The 15,013-nt window shown below is 43.9% G+C and overlaps 1 protein-coding gene across 1 annotated transcript in view; it reads right to left on the bottom strand.

Moving 5' to 3' along the window:
* The window catches only part of trpc4a (transient receptor potential cation channel, subfamily C, member 4a), a 34,606-nt gene extending 21,490 nt beyond the window's left edge, over positions 1 to 13,116 (bottom strand). The window contains exons 1-2 of the mRNA XM_085798528.1: positions 12,273 to 13,116; positions 459 to 688 (exon numbers count right to left, since the gene is read on the bottom strand). Of these exons, the coding sequence (XP_085654654.1) occupies positions 459 to 617 (159 nt within the window). The 5' untranslated portion in view covers positions 618 to 688; positions 12,273 to 13,116. The remainder of the gene's footprint in view (positions 1 to 458; positions 689 to 12,272) is intronic.
* Positions 13,117 to 15,013: the final 1,897 nt, after the last annotated feature.

Genomic DNA, 15,013 nt, shown 5'->3' with positions numbered 1-15,013 from the left:
AGTTCAAACTGCTGTCTTCTGCTGTTGTCAGAGGACACTGTGATGCAGTGCAGCTAAAGTTTGACTCTGCTCAGCTGTTACTTTATTGTTTGTTTTTTCTGGCCTTGCTGCATTGTGTTATTGTTGTTTCCATCATTCCGGGCACCCCGGGTACTGCGGTGCAGCCGCACAGCTTGCCTCTAGAAATATTTTGTGCCTCCTAAAGGTCTCACTCTTGTGAAGGCAAATAAAGCCACCAGATGTTATTGGTAATGAGAAGTGCAACATCATCATCAGCTGCATATGTTACCGACAAATCTTCTAATCTTTTTTTTTTTTTTTGATCAATTCAATTAGATTAAGGATTTAATATCCATCCATCTGTTCACAATTAAGAGTTTCAGTGACTGGAGTCATCCATCCATTCACCAATCAAAATATCAATTATTCTGGATATCTATGCACACATACAAACACACCTCCAGAGCCTGTTTGACACTAGCATAGTCCCCCTTCTCCACAGCTCCAAGATAGGCCTTCTCCAAGGGCGACAGCTCCGACTCGGCCCGGACAATTCTCAGCGGGATGCGATCCCGGTATGAGGAGCTGTCAGTCCGTCGATAGTAAAGCTGTGACATCTCCCTGGGCTTCAGCTTAGCAGTGCTCTGCTAACACTGCTACAGATGCTGCTAGGCAGGCAGGGTTCACACTGTGGAGAGGGGGCAGGGACAGAGGTGTTAGAGGAGGAAGACACTTGTTGTTGGGGAGAGACTTTCACAGGGAAGAAAAGACGAGAGAGAGGATGTACAAGAGAAGGGAACAGATGATAGGATCCTAGGTCATTTATAACATGCATCAGCTCATGGGAAGTCTTTACAGATAACTTCCTGCAGCTGGAATAAAGAAAAAAACGTGTCATAAGGAACACCACAAGTTTTCAACACTTATAAATTGTTTTCTAAAACATAAGTCACCTAATGTGTAGCTGACACTGTTTGTAGAGGCAGAAGTAGAGTTCAGGATGAGAAATACGGTTCATATGATTGAAATGTGTTCAGAAGATGCATAATTCAATAATATACAAATATACAGGATTTAATGATTAATAATTTCATTTATAAGTTTACATAGTGATTAAAAATGTTAAAAGCATATTGGTATTCATGTTTTTTATGTGATTCAGTATATGTTGGTAAAAGGTATACTTCCCCTTTAAGAACGCATAGGTGTGGGGGATTTTCCTGTTGATCTGAGAGCAGGCAGTCAGAGCTTGATAGCTGGAGAAGCAAACGGTTTTCTTACCTGCTTTTTAGTAATTAGTTGCTACAAGTGTATTAGCCAGCCACTTTGTTTTGTAATCCTGTGGAATAAACCTGGAAGATTTTTTATATTTTTTCTTCACAACAAAAAACGTTTCCAGAGTGGATTTTGTTGACCTGCACAGCTGGGCTAGCTACAGACACTGCCTGTGGAAAGCAACTTCTTGCTAGCAATAGACTGTTGAGTAAGCCACTGCAAGATATCAAGCTAACATTAGTTAAACCTCTACATTAGTAAGAAAACCGGCTTGACATTGGACAAGAAGCCTTTGGAGAGGTTTGTGGATTGACTGATTCAAGATTCAACGAGGGACCTGAAAGAATATTCTCAATCATCCTACTGAGGCTGCAAATGACTGTGAGTAGTTAGCTAATGTGCTAGCTAGCATTGGATCTCAATGAGCCTCGTCTTTGCTGTTTTGTGACTGTTGGTTAGCAAATGGAACCTGTATAATTACTGGAATTACCAACTGCAAAACAATCATGGCGGGGACAGGAACAGAAGAAACGGTAGGACTAACTGAGGAAAAAGAAAAGAGAGTTGTTAAACCAACGCTTAAAGGATTGGAACATAATCTGCAAATGAAAATATCCTTAAGAAGAGCCATACTGGGCCAACTTACTGATAAAAGGAACGAACTGTATGCTTTAATGGATGATGATTTGAATGCGGAAAACATTGGAAAAGAACCGTTGGCTGAATATGTAGAACTGATAAAGGACTTCAGTGAAATAAATGAGCAGGTTAAAGACCTATTTTGCCAGACAGGATATAAAGAGAATATGAACACAGATCAAAGGGATTGGTTTGAGCCAAGAAACAGTGAGCACACAGACTTTGCACGAGAAGTGAATTCATGGACACGGGCGGCTAAGATACGCCAAGAAGAAGCTAAAAGGTTTAGTGATGAGATAAAACCAGAAGATAGCGTGTCAGTCACATCCAAGAAATCTAAAAAATCCAAATCTGTCAGTGCTGTGTCAGCAACATCGTCAGCTCGTTCTGAACGCTTAAAGGTGGAGTTAGGAAAAGCCGCTCTGTTAGCCAAGTCGGCTACATTGAAGAAGAGACAGGCTTTAGAAAAACACGAACTACAGCTCAAGGCTGAAAAAGAAGAGTTAGAGCTACAAGCCGGGCTCGCTGCAGCTGATGCTCAACTGGCCGTGTTAAAAAAATATGAAGGCTCAGAAGTGTCTGGCAGATCTGGGAAAGGAAGTAGGATGGATGTTCTAACGTCTACTCCAGTGAAGTACGATGTCAACTACAGTAAAAGTGGTAACAGTGGCGGTCAGCATAGCCACACAACAAGAAGAGATGCAGGTGACCATGTCATACAAGCTCCTGTATACTCAGTGGACAATTCTGTGAATACAGATAACCTGGTTATTGTCATGCAACGCCAAAACGACATCACCGAAAGCCTAATAAGGCAACAGAAGCTCTCTACATTGCCACCACAGAACATCCCTGTTTTCAAAGGAGATCCAATAGAATATCGTCTCTTCATGAGAGCTTTTGAACACAGCGTAGAGAGTAAGACTGAAAATAGCAAAGATCGTCTTTACTATTTAGAACAACACACTATTGGACCGCCTAATGACTTAGTGCGCAGCTGCTTTCATATGGACCCAGAACAGGGCTATCCTGAAGCCAAGAGACTTCTGAAAGAACGCTTTGGGGATAAATACAAGATATCCATGGCCTACCTGGACAAGGCTTTAAACTGGCCTATCATAAAAACAGAAGACAGCAGGGCACTCGAATCGTACGCTCTCTTTCTCACAAGCTGCAGTAATGCAATGACAGACCTTGAGTACTTAGATGAGATGGAAAATGCTGCTAATATGCGCACAATCATTGCAAAGCTCCCCTACAGACTGAGAGAGAGATTCAGGAGTGTCGCCATAGACATTCAGAAAAGGCAAGATCGACGGACAAAGTTTAAAGATGTAGTAACGTTCATCACCATGCAAGCAGAAATGGCATCACACCCTGTGTTTGGCGAAATCCCAGGACAAACAAGACGCCAGACAGACAGTAAGACTGAAAAGACAGGTGGAAAGAAAAACTACACGACACTGGCCACTGAAGTAAAAGCACAGAAAGCCGAGAAAGGTGTTTGGGACGGAAACAAGAAAACTCAGGAGAAAGGAACAAATGTGGATAAAGCCTTCAATAAACCTTGTATCTTTTGTCAGGGAGACCATACCATGGAACAATGCAGAAAACTTCAAAAAATGTTGCACAAGGAAAAGTTGGAGTTCCTTAAGGGCAAAGGACTCTGCTTCAGTTGTCTTATGGCAGGACACATGAGTAAGGCCTGTGAAGAAAAGAAGAGCTGTCAGATATGTTCAGCAACACACCCTACACTCTTACACATAAAACAGAAACCCAAAGACTCACCAAAGGAAGAGGCTTCGAAGGAGGAGCCTAAGGACGAGTCTCCGAAGGTGGTCAGTGGATTTGTGGATGCAGGGGACACAAGCTCCCAGACTGGGGCCGGGGGTACTGATAGCATCCTCGCCATCGTTCCTGTGAGAGTAAAGGCAAAGAGGGGAAACAAGGTGCTGACTTGTTATGCATTCCTGGATCCAGGAAGTAACGCTTCCTTCTGCACTAACAAGCTGGCAAATGACCTTCACCTGCAAGGAAAAAATGTGAACATCCTACTCACCACAATGGGAGAACAAAAGGCAGTCTCCTGCAAAGCTGTACCAGACCTAGAAGTGAGCAGCCTAGAAGGCGATGACTTCATCGGGCTCACAGAAGTTTTTGCACAAAAGGTTATCCCCGTGAGTAAAGAGAACATTCCTACTCAAGAAGACGTGGATAAGTGGCCACATCTGCAAGGTGTACGAATCCCTTCCATCAACGCAGATGTCGGTCTTCTGATTGGAACTGATGTGGCGAAAGCCCTTGAACCAGAGGAAGTAATCCGCAGCATCAAAGATGGGCCGTATGCAGTACGTACAGCCTTGGGATGGACCGTAAACGGACCGCTGCGTGAGAACATTGGAAGTCGGACAAAACATGGATGCCCACAGATTAAGATAAATCGCATCTCAGTGGCTCGACTGGAAGAATTATGGGCTCAGCAATTCAAGTGTGATTTTCCGGAGAACGCTCAATTAGAGCATTTGGAAATGTCCAAGGAAGACCAGCTTTTCATGGATCGAGTCTCGGAATCAGCCAAGCTGGTCAACGGCCACTACTCAATTGGGTTGCCGTTGAAGAACAAAGATGTGAAAATGCCCAATAATAGAGCAGTGGCAGAGCAACGAGCACTCAACATGAAGAAGAAGCTTCAGAGAAACCAGACATTCAAAGAAGACTACGTCAGCTTCATGAAAAAGGTGATCGACAAGGGCTACGCTGTAAAAGTACCAATTGAAGACTTAAACCGGAGCGATGGAAAGGTGTGGTTTATCCCGCATCACGGTGTTTACCACCCTAAAAAGCAGAAAATACGAGTGGTATTCGACTGCGGGGCTTCTTACCAAGGAACCACACTCAATGAACAACTATTGCAAGGGCCTGACATGACAAGCAGTCTCATCGGCGTCTTAACAAGGTTCCGTCAAGAGCAGGTTGCAATAATGGCGGATGTGGAATCAATGTTCCATCAAGTTAAAGTACCGCCAGAACACGCTGACCTTCTCAGGTTCCTGTGGTGGCCGGACGGCGACGTCTCACAAGAGCTGCAAGAATACAGGATGGAAGTTCACTTGTTTGGCGCCACCTCCTCACCAAGCTGCGCGAGTTACGCTTTGAGAAGGTGTGCCGAAGATAACAAGAGCAGTTTTGATGCAGCAGTTGTGGATACAGTTTTATGTAACTTCTATGTCGACGACTGTTTGAGATCAGTTGCATCCGAACAAGAAGCAGTCAAGCTATACCAAGACCTGAAGGCCATCTGTCTAACAGGAGGATTCAGACTAACGAAATGGATGACCAACGACCGGGATGTGTTGTCAAGTATTCCACCAGAGGACCGGGCAACAGAAGTCAAAAACCTCGACTTTGACCAGGAATTACTCGCCATTGAGAGGGCTTTAGGGGTCCAGTGGTGTATCCGGTCGGATCAGTTTAAGTTCCACGTGAACATCCAGCAGAGGCCTCTCACCCGACGGGGAATCTTGTCAATGATGAGTTCAGTCTACGACCCACTGGGGATGTTGTCTCCCGTCATACTGCCTGCCAAAAACATCCTGCAGGAACTGTGCAGACTGAGAACAGGATGGGACGACGCTGTGCCAGACCATCTTGCACAACAATGGTCAAGGTGGATGGAAGAGCTTCAGCAGCTCACCGACGTTGGAGTGGACCGGTGCTTCAAGCCACCTGACTTTGGAGAAACAGTGGAGGCTCGACTACATCACTTTAGTGACGCGAGCGAAACAGGCTACGGTACTGTGACTTACCTGGTTCAGAAGAACAGCAGCAACAAGATACACTGCTCATTTGTCTTGGGAAAGGCAAGAGTTACCCCTCTTAAACCCACGACTATTCCGCGGCTGGAGCTGACGGCGGCTACCTTAGCTGTGAAGGTGGACATCACGCTAAAGAAAGAACTGCAGCTTCCGCTGTCAGATTCCAAGTTCTGGACAGACAGCACCGCTGTACTTAAGTACATAGCAAACGAGAACATGAGATTTAAGACATTTGTGGCAAACAGGGTCGCTACAATCTTACAAGCATCAAGAGTGGAGCAATGGAGCTACATCAACTCACGGTTGAATCCAGCTGATTACGCTTCCAGGGGACAAAGGGTGAGTGTCTTCGTGCAGAACGAGGTATGGATCTCAGGGCCTGCCTTCCTCAGCAAGCCAGAAAGAGAATGGCCGGACAAGCATGTTCAGTTAGAGGAGCTTACAGTGGCGGATCCTGAGGTCAAGAAAGGCATACTCGTTAATGCTACGACAGTAGAAGAAAGCATTGATGTAATGCAGCAACTAACAGAATACTTCTCTTCCTGGATACGGCTAAAGAAGGCGGTGGCGTGGCTCATTCGAGTCAAAGGAACCCTGGTAAACCTGTCAAAGAAGAGAAAAGAAACTAATGAACTATACAATGACCAAGAACAAGTGAACAAAGAGATGACAAGATACAAGAGGAGTCTCAAACAGACTTACCTGACTCTGGATGATCTGCGACAAGCTGAGCTGGATATCATCCGCCATTGTCAGCAAAGGAAGTTCCAAGAGGAAATATCTGCTCTTCAGAGAAAAGAGCCTGTCAAGAAAAGTAGTCGAATCTGCAGACTGAATCCGCAACTTCAGGAGGGAATCCTTCGTGTTGGAGGGAGGCTCAGTCGAGCATCCATGCCGGCCGACGCCAAGCACCCGATGCTCCTGCCTAAAGACCATCGTGTGGCTGATCTGATTCTCCAGGATGCACATGAGCGACTGGGACACAGCGGACGCAATCATGTCTTGTCTCATGTACGTCAACGATACTGGATTATCGACGCCCCCTCAACAATCAGGAAAATGCTGTCTCGCTGTACTACCTGTCGAAGACAACACGGTGCATCAGGCACGCAAATGATGGCGGACTTACCAAGAAACAGAGTGGTACCGGACGAACCACCTTTTACCAGAAGTGGAGTTGATCTGTTTGGACCATTCAATGTAAAACGAGGAAGATCATATGTAAAAAGGTACGGGGTTATATTTACCTGTCTCGCAAGTCGTGCGGTCCACATCGAAATGGCGACATCACTGGAAACAGACTCCTTTATTCATGCTCTGCGTCGCTTCATCGCAAGGAGGGGTCAAGTGAAAGAAATGCGATCCGATAATGGGACTAATTTCGTCGGAGCTGACCGCGAGCTCAGAAAGGCAATAAAGGAGTGGAATACTTCACAAATTGAGAACAGCTTGCTCCAGCGTGACATCAAATGGATATTCAATCCTCCATCCGGATCACACCACGGAGGGGTGTGGGAGAGAATCATCCGCTCCATCAGAAAGATCATGGTTGCTACGCTGAGAGAACAAAGCTTGGATGAAGAAAGTCTTCAAACGTTCTTCTGCGAATGTGAGGCCATTCTGAACAGTAGGCCTATTACCGCGCCTTCAAATGATATGAACGATCTGGAAGCTCTCACCCCACAGCACTTGCTGCTGCTGAAGACTCAACCAAACTTACCACCGGGACTCTTCCAGACAGATGACAATTATGCGCGCAGAAAATGGAGGCAAGTCCAGTATATGAGTGATCTCTTCTGGAAGCGCTGGACCAGAGAGTACCTCCCTCTACTCCAGAAAAGACAGAAATGGAACCACCCATCACGGAACTTCATCCCAGGAGATGTAGTCTTGATCGTCGATGAATCAGCGCCGAGGGGTTCCTGGCTGATGGGAAGGATCGTCAAGACTATGGAGGATGAACATGGAATGGTCCGCAAGGTTCGAGTCAAGACAAAGACTAATGAGCTTGAGAGGCCAATAACAAAGCTCTGCTTACTTCAAGAAGCAGCATGAGAAGGACTGTTACTTACCTGATTAAAAGTGTTTTTGCTTTGTGTTACTAGGAAGAAAGACTTTCTTCATATAAGTTGTAATTGTTTCTGCCCTAGAAAGCAATTAGGGGCCGGGTATGTAGAGGCAGAAGTAGAGTTCAGGATGAGAAATACGGTTCATATGATTGAAATGTGTTCAGAAGATGCATAATTCAATAATATACAAGTATACAGGATTTAATGATTAATAATTTCATTTATAAGTTTATATAGTGATTAAAAATGTTAAAAGCATATTGGTATTCATGTTTTTTATGTGATTCAGTATATGTTGGTAAAAGGTATACTTCCCCTTTAAGAACGCATAGGTGTGGGGGATTTTCCTGTTGATCTGAGAGCAGGCAGTCAGAGCTTGATAGCTGGAGAAGCAAACGGTTTTCTTACCTGCTTTTTAGTAATTAGTTGCTACAAGTGTATTAGCCAGCCACTTTGTTTTGTAATCCTGTGGAATAAACCTGGAAGATTTTTTATATTTTTTCTTCACAACAAAAAACGTTTCCAGAGTGGATTTTGTTGACCTGCACAGCTGGGCTAGCTACAGACACTGCCTGTGGAAAGCAACTTCTTGCTAGCAATAGACTGTTGAGTAAGCCACTGCAAGATATCAAGCTAACATTAGTTAAACCTCTACACTGTTGTACCTGCTGCCTTTGGGTTCCACATTTCTCAGAATTTGATGTTTTTTTTGGACAAATGAAGAGAGTCTCATTTCACTGCTTTGTTCTCTCTGTTGTCTCATAAGGCCGATACAAACTGAAGTAGAACCAGAGGGTCACTCAAAAGGCACAGACACTGCCAGGGTGAATGCCAAACAGCATGCACCAGACATTAGAGAAAAAAAAAACGCTTCATGGAAAATGATCTGCCCCAAAACTTAATGGATTCTTCCCTGGCTCATGCCCCTTCCCTCCACCAAGTCTGGTGAAAAACGGGTTCAGTACTTTTTGCCGTAATCCTGCTGACAAATAAACAGACACGGGTGAAAACATAACCTCCTTAGCTGTGGTAAAAATAGCGGGAAACTTGTCAGTGGCTGCTGCTGCTGCTGCTGCTCCGAGCGATTCTCTAAAGAGACGTCATGATGCACAGCAGCAGGCTCTGCAGCTTTGTATCTGAAATGGGTGGCAAGAGTTTTCAGTTTGGAGACACTTTAAAAGCTTTGGTTAATGTCATTAGGGATGCTAACTGATTGACAGCCGCTGACTTGGTTGCCTGGTGACAGCAAAGTGATGTATACAGTACGTGCTGCCCCCCCTCCAAAATAATAAAGCCTCTGCAGTGACACTGTGACACTGAACAGTGATCGTCTCCTAATAAGGTCCTCTTCAATACAGCAGATTAGCCACACCAAGCTGAAACCAATGCAGCCCAACACAACAGTCATCATGCTATCCATCCTCCCTTCATGACAGCTGTAATATCCACAGATGCCGATTCAGGTGTGTGATCAATCTGGAGGCTGCAGTTCATGGTACATTTGATCTGGGTTTTATGTAGAGCCATTTTCCATTATTTTCTCCAACCCAGTTATATCAAAGGGGGTATGGGCTAAATAGCAAAAACACCTCTCTGTATAATGCAAAACAGCACACACTCCATCCTCTGAGATGATCACACAGTTGGATTGGCTACATTAACTCCCCCCCACACTCCTCTCTCTCTTTCTGATGCCCTATAGAGGATTTAAAACCACAGGAGGACGGAGTGGATCAGAAAACAGATGCAGGAGAGGGTGAAGAAAGAGACAGGTGTGTAAAAACACAAAAACAAGATAAAATGGACAAGAAAAAACAGAAAGCAGTTCAGGTAAGTTGTGCTAACCCCCCCCCCCCCCCCCCCCCAGGACAACTCATTACTGCTCCGTGTCTCTAGCCACTAAATAATGAGTGGATTAACGCACTCAGCAGCCCAATTAGGTGAAGGAAAAAACTAAACAGCAATTTCTTTTATAAATATGTGTAAAACTGTGTATGTTGTGCCCAAAGCTCTGTCTTCTCGATCAGCATATTTAAAGGAATAGTTCAGGATTTAGAGACGCACGCTTCTTTGAAAGAAGAAGAATTAGGGGAGAAAATTGATGCTGCTCTTATGTCTGGACGGTGAATATGAATTAGCATTAAGACTGGAAACAGGGAGACACAGCTCACCCAGCTGCATCGAAAGGAAACTAAATCCTCTGAAGGGCGCTAATTAACATATAATGACATCTTCTTCCGTTTTAAAGCTGAAGTATGAAAACAACACGCTGCGATTTTAAAGAGGTCATCCGCTTCACTATTTCTTGGCCAGCAGAGCACAGTAACTTCTTGGAGTCTCCACTGCTTTACTACTTATGAGTTTGGTCTGCTGCTTTTTGATGATGGGACAAAACAGCACTGTATTAATGAGCTAACAGCTTGTTGAATGGTGTTTTGGATTTCTTCATGTGTGGATCATATGATAATATCATGATGCCAGAAATCAGTAGTCTTTTGTAAACTTTTATGGTCACACACTTTGGTCTCCACCTCTGTACACTTATGTTTGAGTTTGAATATTCATATTGATATAATATTGGAATCATGAATTTATCAGTATAACATTTGTATCATGAATTTTGGTCACAATAATTGTGTAGTGAAAATCCAACATCCAGATAGCCAGTGTGGGCAGAGCCAGGCTGTTTCTTTGGTCAGAGGTGAGCTAAGCAGTTTCCAGCAGAAGCTTCATTATCACCTCACAAGCAAAAGAAGAAAAACTGAATTCCTTTAATTAAATAACCACAATATTTCCATATAGCATGGACACATATTTGGCATTCTTTAAGCAATGATGTACAGCAGCTACTCAGGTTTTGAATGAGAAACCCCAGTGTTGTTCCAGCCTGCAGGAGCAGGGATGTAAGATGGCTGAAATGCACATAATGACACCAAAGTGGAGGAAGTTAAAGGAGCAACGATCCACTGTTAGCCAGTGTTCCTGAGCAACTTTGTTGACAAACTTCACCTGTCACCTCCTCTTATACTGTAACCTTAGAGTATTGTGCCACTTCCCTGCTGCAGAGCTGCTCTCTGTGTGTGCTCTCTGTTCCCGCCATGAAAGGAAAGAACGTCAAAGATTATCACAAAAGGACAGATTTGCTCCTCTGAGAACTCCTTCCCCACTGGAGTGTCCTTTTTATAGCTTCTGATAGTTTCCCCGACTTATTTAAGATCACGGGCATTAGCTTGACATTGTGGAATAATTTCACTTTGAATCCAAAATACCTCTGAACTGGCCACATGGGGACCCGGCAATCGCTGCTACTGAATAACTTCAGTCTCTAGAAAGAGGATGAGTAAAAATCATGCAAAGAAACAGCAGCAAGTAAGGAAGGAGATGTTGGTACCAATGCATTGATTATAAACAGATGTTATGATACTGACAGTAAACTGATGCTTTTTTGACTCCTGAGCATTAATGACAGTGATAAATATTTTTCTATACACAATTATGATTGAAATATATGTAATCCAACATTTTCACAAAAGAATATGATTCCCATGTTCAGTTACAGTCTCAATACAGAGTTTAACACCTTTTCATCAGAGTCACTGTCTCCCTGAGGGACACACAGCTTTATGACGCATGTGTTGGAGCCTGTATGACAGATGTCACAAGAGTCAAGTGACATCACATAGTATTACATGGGTGATGTCATCTCAGCCAACCACATCACATGTTGACATGTCAGCCTAATGATTGAGCTGATTGGAAACTTGGGGGGGAAATTGCTTCAGCTATTACAGTAAGTCAGACTGCCCACCAGGCAGAACCAGCAGCCGGAGGCTACAGGAGGATTTGTGGATGGTCTGCTGATAACTGTGAGAGCTATTATTACTTACACACACACACACACAGTCTCCTGCGCACAGAACAGAAGAACACTTGTGTTTCCCTGAATCAAAAATAGAAAATCTTAACTGTTGTTGCACAGAACGCGCAGAACCACAACCACACAGATGCTGTGGTTCTGAAAGTTGCATTGATTAGACAGCACAAACAAACGCACACAGAGACACACATAGACAAAAATAGAAGCCTGTGCTTACAGGGGGGAGTAAAAACAAACATAAAATTGTCAGTGTTACCTAATTAACACACAACAGGTCTGCATGTGTGTGATTTGGCAGACTGTGCCATAAGAGAGGAATGGCGCCTGTGTAAACTCTCTGACATTTTCATCTCTGTGTTTGTGGGAGAGAAATCTCCCAGAGAACAGCGTGGATAAAAATAAAAAATGGTTGTGAAGATAAAGGGAGTCTTCTTTGGACCTGCTGGGGTCTGTCAGTTACAGGCTGAAGGTCCCTCTAAATCCACTCTGATCCATATTTTTACCTTCACAGTCTCCCCATCTTTAGCATTAAATGCTTTTTTTTCTTTTTCTTTTTTTAAATGTGAAATTTCAAGTAAAATTTTACAGATAACTAACCTTTGGGGTGTTGTTCATTGGTACTTCCCTCATGGAGATCAGTGTTCCTCCTTTAGAGAAATATCCCGAGAAAAACAAGAAGCTTTAAAAAAAAATCATTCGTCTCTAAACTTCCTGAATTCAGCATCCCCCCTCCAAACGTGGAAGCTGCAGTGTGGCTCTGCGTGGAGACCCTGCGTGTTAATGTGTTGGTGCCTAGTGCTGCCAGTCCGTCTTTCTCTTGTTTTGTCTTTTTAGTCTAGAATGCATTCTCCCGTCTCATTTCATTTTGGAGACTTGGCAGTAGATCCAGACTCCAGGTTAGTTTTGATCACGACTTCCATCCGGTCTTATTTGGCGGAAAAGCGCAGAGCGGCGCACAAACCGCATTCAGCTCAACGCGCAACCAAACCGTGGAGATGGGGGAAAAAAAGAAAAAAGAAAACAAACAAACGGTAACGAAGTTTCCACGGTGGATTACACCTGCTTCTGCAACGTGTCCAGTTTCCCTCCCCTCGGGAGAATATTCTCACGGATGTTCTTGTCCAATCGACTTATCCACCTGTTGGGGGGTGACTGAGCGAGAAGCGGCGCCTCCAGAAATAAACGCAGAGCAGCCAGATGCCTGGCAGGCGGTCTGCGGAGCGCTGCTGCTGCAGATTGGTCGTGCGCATTTGGAGACGCATTGAACACTGTGGCACCGCATGAGGGGGGAACGATAATCGACAAAAAAAAAAAAAAGAAAGAAAAAAAAAAAAACTCAGCCACCCCCCCTCTGCAAACACATGGACATCACTCACCCCCGGTTTTCCATTCAGCTTTACTCATCTTCCCAGGAATCACATCCAAGATCAGAAACCTGAGGTGGTTCTGCTTCCTAGGAACAGCATCAACAACTTGATTTGCACTGCAAACTACTGAGGTGGTTTTAAAATGATCATATTGTGTCATTCTAATCAAACATTTCAAATAAAACGACATATTTGTATTTTTTTGTTGACAAATGTGTGTTTTCACATTAAAGTACCACAACATACTTATTGTAGCCTATTTATTTATTTATTTAGTTTCATGGACACCCATTGAAAAAGACAGGTCCAAATATATTCTTTGGGATTCATAAGGTTTCTGATCCTTTTTACTTGGATATATTTGGGAATTTGTTTTCCCACCTAAAAACACAGGTTTGGTTCTGTGCTGCCCTCCCTCTGACTCTGTGGCAGAGCCTCTGTCATGCGGTTTAGAGTGGGATGAGATTAGGTGGCGACTGTCAAATGACATTTCTCCTGAGCAAAGGGAACTGAACTGGAGGCCTTGTGTTTGTTTATCTGGCTTAAGCCAAGTCCAGTGTGAGAGTGAGACAGACTGAATATGGAAGAGGACCGAGGAGCTCATCACCCATCCTCACAGTACTTCTTTATCAGTGCGCAGGACACACACAAACACAGAAGTGCTTATAGAGTCCAGTTACATATCACAGGCTCCAAACTCATTCCTCCCGACAGCTTATCAGCTCACTGATCACAGTTCAAACACAAATACTAGCATAACTCTCCCCCTCTGTCTTTCTTTCTCTGTCTGTTTGGCTGACTTATGGGCCTGTTGATGTTGTAAATTCTTCCTAATAGTGTGTAATGCAGTAGAATATCCACTGATGTGTTTATAGTCTCCAGGCCAGGCCCATTCCTTGTGTCCGTCTGCGTGTGTGTGTATGTTTTGCGTGCCGTGGGTTTATGTTGGCACAGCTCGCATTCAAACTGCAAGTCCCGTTCCAGCGAAATGTCACCGGGGATGTATTTTTGGATACACAGCCTTTTTGATTACTCAGGGCTCGGGTCTGTCAGGACGGAGATACCGGGACATTCGTTTGTGCGTATTGGACAGAAGATGGATTTATGGATTTACACCAGGGGGGTTTACAATTCCTCTGTCTCTGTTCCTCCTCATTTGCACATAATCAAACTAATCATCCCACCCTGTGTCCACATCAGCATTACTCAGAGTGACTGTGGCACCAAGTGATGATCATTTGAAACACACCATGGAAGAAAAACAGAGAATCTCTCTCTCTGTCTTTGCACTTTTGACTGCCTCTTGAGGCATTTCTTAATTAAAAATCATTTAAAGCTTCATGTCCCATGGTGCCACTAATTTCTTTGATGTACTCTATGGAGTCAAATTAAATGGTCGCACCCGTAGGATGACAGAGTTCCTTGAATACCACATGGAAACTTTTCCGGGCTAAATCAAGGAAACGTGTTCATCTGCCGTTGTGTGGATCGATGACCACATTAGTTGCCACGGTCAAACTGATTTAAGATCACACATGCTCACAGCGGGGAATCGATAAGGATCAGATAAAGCAAAGTGAATTATGGGAAAATAAATGTGACACATTAGCCATGCTTTTACAGTAATCCCAATGAATCAAACAATTGGTAATCAATAGTGGGTTAAAATGAGCTACTATATCAGTAACCATCTGCTTGGCCTCTGCTCCTTTAAACAAATGGCTGTAGTAGACGTGTTTGTATATGAAGTAAATCTGAGCAGCGTCTCCATGGCCGACAGGTCAGAAATCAGAAAATGTAACCGATTCTAAAAATAGTCGTGAAGCTAATTCTTCTCCCATAAAAGGTGCTTTAAAGGGAATTGATTGGAACTGACATTTAAACAACATTGGATGTGATGTGTAGGTGGAGGGAGGAGGGAGGAGGGAGGAAGCAGAAACCGTTGAAGATTCCACTTGACTTTTTCAAAGC

The sequence above is a fragment of the Trachurus japonicus genome, chromosome 14 (assembly GCF_045865225.1).
Source record: "Trachurus japonicus isolate A0001 chromosome 14, Traja_1.0".
Lineage (NCBI taxonomy): Eukaryota > Metazoa > Chordata > Actinopteri > Carangiformes > Carangidae > Trachurus > Trachurus japonicus.
This window is presented reverse-complemented; position numbering and strand designations above follow the sequence as displayed.